The sequence below is a fragment of the Lontra canadensis genome, unplaced genomic scaffold, assembly GCF_010015895.1.
Source record: "Lontra canadensis isolate GAN:19392208 unplaced genomic scaffold, GSC_riverotter_1.0 scaffold231, whole genome shotgun sequence".
Taxonomy (NCBI): Eukaryota; Metazoa; Chordata; class Mammalia; order Carnivora; family Mustelidae; genus Lontra; species Lontra canadensis.
Genome location: NW_022631225.1, coordinates 138,715 through 145,513, shown reverse-complemented (window position 1 = coordinate 145,513; position 6,799 = coordinate 138,715). Strand labels below are relative to the sequence as shown.

At 42.4% G+C, this 6,799-nt stretch overlaps 1 gene segment (V, D, J or C); it reads left to right on the top strand.

Moving 5' to 3' along the window:
- The first annotated feature begins 1,668 nt into the window (after positions 1 to 1,668).
- LOC116862289 lies at positions 1,669 to 4,693 on the top strand. The segment is given in 3 exon segments: positions 1,669 to 1,768; positions 1,872 to 2,230; positions 4,619 to 4,693. Coding segments are annotated over 3 exon segments (480 nt in total).
- The last annotated feature ends 2,106 nt before the right edge of the window (positions 4,694 to 6,799 follow it).

Here is a 6,799-nt window from a genome sequence, read left to right as displayed (position 1 = left end):
ACATTTTGGAGAACAGTGTGGAGGTTCCTTAAGAAATTTAAAAAGTAGCTTCACAGATCTGTACCCCTGGGGCTAATAACACATTTTATGTTAATAAGAAACAGAAATTAAAAATAGAGCTTCCCTAGGACCCTGCAATTACACTACTGGGTACTTACCCCAAATATATATATATATATATATATATATATATATATATATATATATATAGAAGAGAAGGGCCATCTGTACCCCAATGTTCATAGCAACAATGACCACAGTAGCCAAACTGTGGAAAGAACCCAGATGGCCTTCAACAGAGGAACTGATAAGGTAGACGTGGTCCATATACACTATGGAGAATTATGGCTCCATCAGAAAGGATGAATACTCAACTTTTGTAGCAACATGGACGGGACTGTTGGAGATTATGCTGAGTGAAATAAGTCAAGCATAGAGAGTCAGGTATCATATGATTTCACTTATTTGTGGTGCAAAGAAATAACACAGAGGGCGTGCCTGGTTGGCTCATTCATTAAGTGTCTGCCTTCAGCTCAGGTCATGATCCCAGGGTCGTGGGATTGAGCCCCGCATTAGGGTCCCTGCTCAGCCAGAAGCCTGCTTCTCCCTCTCCCACTCCCTCTGCTTCTGCTCCCTCTCTCATTGTGTCTCTCTCTGACAAATGAATAAATAAAAATCTTTAAAAAAAAGGGGGGGGAAAGGAGGAAATGGGGAGCTGGAGAGGAGAAAGGAGTTGGGAGAAATTGTAGGGGAGACAAACCATGAGAGACTGTGGACTCAGAGGAACAAACTGAGGGTTTTGGAGGGGAGACAGATGGAAGGTTGTTGAGCCTGGTGGTGGGTATTGTGGAGGGCCCATATTGCATGGACCACTGGGTGTGGTGCAGAAAAAAATGAATTCTGAACACTGAAAAGACATTTAAAAAATAAATTAAATTTTTAAGAAAAGAAAGAAAAAAAGCAAACAGGCGACTAAGCCATCTGGAGTCACCACACTCCAATTTCAAGGTAGATTACGAAACTGTTGTTATCAAAACAGTATGGTGCTGGCATCAAAACAGACACACAGGACAATGGAACACAACAGAAAGCTTGGAAACTAATAGTCCTAGTACTTTTGCAAAGTTTAATCATTCATAAATTGAAGGTATATTTAAACTTAGATCTGATAGAATTATTAACTCTGAATGGGAATTTATATTATTGGTGCCCTGTTCCAACATTTCCTACCAATAAATACATTTTTAAAAGATTTTATTTATTTATTTGACAGACAGAGATCACAAGGAGTCAGAGAGGCAGGCAGAGAGAGGGGGGTGGTGAAGCAGGCTCCAGGTCCAACAGAAAGCCCAATGGGGGGCTCGATCCCAGGAATCTCGGTTCATGACCTGAGCCAAAGGCAGAGGCTTTAACACACTGAGACTCCCATGCACCCAATAAATGCATTTTTTAAATGAACAACAACAAAAAAAGAATACTGCATATTTTCAAATTGCTGTCTGAACGAAGTGATCCACAAACAATGCAATCTTTGTTTTTAACTTGTAAAGAATTAAACCTACATCTGGAGTTAACTATATACTCAGAGGACATGCAAATAGTGTCTTCCCTCCACTGAATAAAATAGCCCAGCCAGGACCATGCAGCTGGGAGAGGAGCTCCAGCCCTGGGATTTCCAGGGGTAAACATTCACTGATCAGGACAGAACACAGAGAACTCACTATGGAGTTTGTGCTTGGCTGGGTTTTCTTTTTTGCTCTTTTAAAAGGTAATTTCTGGAGAACAAGACACATTGAGGATGGGAGTGAATATGAATAAAAGAAACAATGAGTGTGTGACGGTTTCCTGACCAAGATATCTTGTGTCTGCAGGTGTCCAGTGTGAGGTGCAGCTGGTCGAGTCTGGGGGAGACCTGGTGAAGCCTGGGGGGTCCCTGAGACTCTCCTGTGCAGCCTCTGGATTCACCTTCAGTAGCTATGGCATGAGCTGGGTCCGCCAGGCTCCAGGGAAGGAGCTGCAGTGGGTCGCAGTTATTAGCAGCGATGGAAGTAGCACATACTATGCAGACTCTGTGAAGGGCCAATTCACCATCTCCAGAGACAATGGCAAGAACACACTGTATCTGCAGATGAACAGTCTGAGAGCAGAGGACACAGCCATGTATTACTGTACAACAGACACAGTGAGGGGACATCAGTGTGAGCCCCGACACAAACCTCAAACTACAAGGGTATCAGATCAGCAGAGGGTGCACATTACTCACCAATTCTGTCATTAAGCCCCAGGAGCCACTGCAGATGGAAGCTCTGGGAGGTTTCCTGTCAGGGTCTAGGGTTTCCTCTACATAGAGCAGTTTCCCCAAGGGATCCTCCTTGACATTATTCTGTGCTTACCTATTCACTCTCTGACTTAGAAACTTAGTTATAATAGGAAGACAAATATACTAATATGCAAAAAAAAAAAAAAGAGTCAGTTACATTAGTTTCCTCTTGTCCTTAAATACCAATAAATTACAAATATCCTGATGCAGGTCAACAAAACATTCATAAGAATCTCAGGGGCACTCAACTCACTGTGGATAACAAGAAACTCCAGTGGAGCCAGAAGATCAAACACACACACACACACACACACACACACACAAACACACACACACAAAGGAGTATAAAACCTCCACTGAAAAAAATGAAATTAAATTTAAGAAAAGAGTAGAAAACCATTATCAATATCCTGTAATTTCTCTGCATCAAAGTGGTCCTAAGACAGAAATACACAGCATACAGGAAGACCTCAAGAAGGAAGAAAAATCTCAAATAAACAACCTAACATTACACCTAAAGGTGCTAGAGAAAGAGCAGCTGATCCTAAATATAGCAGAAGGAAGGAAATAGCAAGAGTAGAGCAGAAAGAGATTATATAGAAACTAAGAAACACAGAACAGATCAAAGAAACCAGGATCTGCATATGTTTTTTTTTCTAATTTAATTAGTCAATTATCATTGACTTTTGATATAATATTCAACGCTCCTTCTGTTCAGTATAAAACCCTGTGCTCATCACGTCAGATGATACTTTGGGGAAAAAACCTCAATACACCTGAGAATCCTTTACCTAAATTTACCAAAATGAAAGAGAAAGGGCCCAAATAAATAACAAAAAATCTATCTTGTCCAGTGTGTCATTCAAAGCCCTTATTTCCTTGGTGCATGAACAATGAGTTCTGTACTACTGAGAAGAAATTTTAAAAAAATGTGAAAAAAGTTCTGTATTCTTTTTTAATGTTCACTTAGCCAGCATATAGTACATCATCAGTTTTTGATGTATTGTTCAAAGATTCGTTACTTGTGTACAGCACCCAGTGCTCATCACATCACCTGCCCTCCTTAATACCCATCACCTGGCTACCCCATCCCCCACCACCCTCACTTCTGTAATCCTTGATTGTTTCCCAGAATCCAGAGTCTCTCATGGTTTGTCTCCCACCCTGATTTTTTTTAATTTTTCAGTGTTCCAAGATACACTGTTTATGCACCACACCTAGTGCTCCATGCAGTACGTGTCCTCCTAAATACCCACCACCAGACTCACCCATCCCTCCACCCCCACCACTCCCAAACTCTCAGTTTGTTTCTCAGAGTCCACAGTCTCTCATGCTTCATATCCCCCTCCAATTTACCGCAATTCAGTTTTCCTTTAATCTCCTAATGTCCTCTGTGATACTCATTATGTTCCACAAGTAAGTATAACTGTATGATAATTTACTTTCTCTGCGGTCCTCCTCACTATTCCTTATGTTCCACATAGAGGTAAAGCCATAGGATAATTATCTTTCTCTGCTTGACTTATTCTACTTGACAAAACACCCTCCGGTTCCATCCAAGCCGATGAAATGGTAGGTATTCATCCTTTCTGATGGCAGAGTAATATTCCATTGTATGTTTGGACCACATCTTCGTTATCCATTCATATGTGGAAGGACATCTCAGCTCCTTCCACGGTTTCACTATAGTTGATATTAATCCTATGAATCTTGGGGCTCATGTGTCCCTTTTTTAACTACATCTATATGTTTGGGGTAAAAACCCAGTAGTGCAATTGCTGAGTCAGAGGGTAGTTCTATTTTTAACATTTTGAGGAATCTAGAAACTGTTTTCCCAGGTGGCTGTATCAACTTGCATTCCCACCAACAGCGAAAGAGGGTTCTCCTTTCTCCACATCCTCTCCAACATTTGTTGTTCCCTGTCTTGTTAATTTTAGTCTTTCTAACTCATGAAAGGTGATAACTTATTGTGGTTTTCATTTATATTTCCATGGTGACAAGAGATGTGGAACATTTATTCATGTGTCTGTTGGCCACCTCTATGTCTCTCTGTAGAAGTGTCTATTCATGCCATCTGCCCATTTTTTGTCTGAATTATTAGTTTTTAGCTTTTCAGTCTGGTAAGTTCTTTATAGATCTTGGATATCAAACCTTTATCTGTAGTGTCATTTGCAAAAATCATCTCCCATTCCATAGCTTGCCTTTTAGTTTTGTTGACTGCTTCCTTTGCATTGCAGAAGATTTTTATCTTGATGAAATCCCAAAATTCCTTTCTCTTCATGTTTTTATTGCTTTTAGACACTCATCTTGCAAGAAGTTGCTGCAGTTGAGGATCTCATAGGTTACTACCTGTGTTCTCCTCTCAGAGGTTGATGCAATCATTTGCTTAATGGGTCTCTGAACTGACCAGGGAACACACCCTAGTATCCAGCCACAGTTCTCATTGACAATGTCCACGTCACAAACACCTGTTATCTCCACATGCCAGTTGTTTTGTTGCTGGGGATGAGAACACCATAGCAACCCTCCTGCACTCACATAAATATAAACACTTCTGTTTATTTCCTTCCCTCTGAGCAGTGATGTCAGCTGCTCTCTACCCAGGTCCACACACAACCTAGAGCCAAGGTGGACACTCACCTCTGTCTGTGCAGATAAAGGACCCAGAGAACAAATTGTGATTTTGAGACGTCCCTGGACCCGGATGCTGTGGATGTCTCTTCCCGTCTACAGACCCCGAGCTGGTTAGCCCACTCTTCCAGGCCCTAACATAGGGTCCAGGTGTGTCCTCCTAACTGGATCTGCCAACTTCTCATGGTCTTCAATCTATCAGGCAGGTAATGTATTTATTATTTAATTCACATTAACAACCTACAGGGGAGCCAGGGGACAAGATCCTGCATCCATAGCTCTGTTGATTAAGATACCAAGAGAAGTGCCTTCACAGGGCACTGATCTAAATCACAGAGTGCAGTCATGAGGACACAGGTTAAAGTGGGTGACCTGCCCCTGTCACACAGGTGTGAAGTGTCATTGCAGGACCAGAGAAGGTGTTACTTGTGTAAATGTGTCACTGAGAGGTGAGGGTTCACCCAGGAAGTTCCCAGGGAGGTGACACTGATTGGAGCAATGACAAAATCTGACAGCTCTGCCATCCTATTCTGTCCTTTACACGTGAACATTCCTGGTAGCAAAGGTGTTTCAGGGAAGTTAAATCCACTCACGATGAGTGGAGCAGCTCTGAGTTACCAAATACAGTGGAGTGATGCAGCTTTGACAAATGTCCACATGATTTGTACCTGGAGCTGCTGTCGCCAAACTTGCACACCCAGGACTTGAACCACAAGAGAATAGAGGGGCAGGTGGAACAGAGAGGTTCGCCAATAGTATGGAGTCCCTGGAATTATGGTGGGGATTCATGAATGTCTACTATGCACAGGGCACTTGGTATTATATTGTTATGTTTTATGCTTCCTGTAGATGATCACACCCTCCCTTTGTGAGGCCTATTCTGTGGAGTGTACGACTGTCTTCCTGGCTCCACTGGAAAGCTGGGATTTTCTGGGTAGCAGCAGTGAAATGTGTCTCTGCTGTAACCACACAAGAGTTCAGATTCCTCCAGAGATCTCCTGTTTCTGCTCCCAGATCAGCGCTGCAATCTCCTTGAGCTCCCCCATGTAGAATCTACTTCCACTCTCCAGTACACTCCACTGCGCTACTAAGGTGACAGTCGTTAATGTGGTGTAAGTCTTGAGAGTACAAGGACTCTGATTTGATGATGTAGCCTTAGCCTCAGGTGCTCCCAGGAACCTGGGTCGGGGGAGGCCTGCACGTGTCATTGCCCCTCCACCAACGGTGGTCCAAGACCATGTGTTTTTGCCTGTCTCTGGATACACAGTCATTCTGTTCTTCCTGGTTGTCCTGTCCCACAGCTCCAGTGCTCCCTGGGTGTCCTCAGCTTCCTGTTTCCCTACCTTTCCCTGAAGTCTAAGGCTTTCATTACATGTGAAAAGTGTGCGTGGTCTGCAACAGAATTGAGATGGCAACGTCTGTTCCTCTCCAGAATCCTATGGGACTCCACCTGTGACATCAGGACACTTCTTCTGAGGGCTTCCCCTCCAGATAAGTTCTTTATTTCTGTGGTCGCCACAGGATGCGTGGATCTTCAAGAAATCCTGCTCTGAATCATCTTCCTCAAATCCTGCCAAGACCACTGGGGTGTGGGGAGGCTTTTCATGATTTGTCCCCATCCTACATGATAGGAATGCATGAGGACAGGATTGATTTAATAATATGGTCCTGAAGAAACTCACACTATAACAACTTTAGCTCACATGATGAGAAGAAATCCATTAAATATTCTTTATTTATAATTAAGATATAACTTTATTTTATTAATTTCTTATTTCCTTTCAGTGTAGTCATGACCCTTTATCTTCTTGTATATTTAAATGTTTTATTTTTTCAGCGTAACACTAT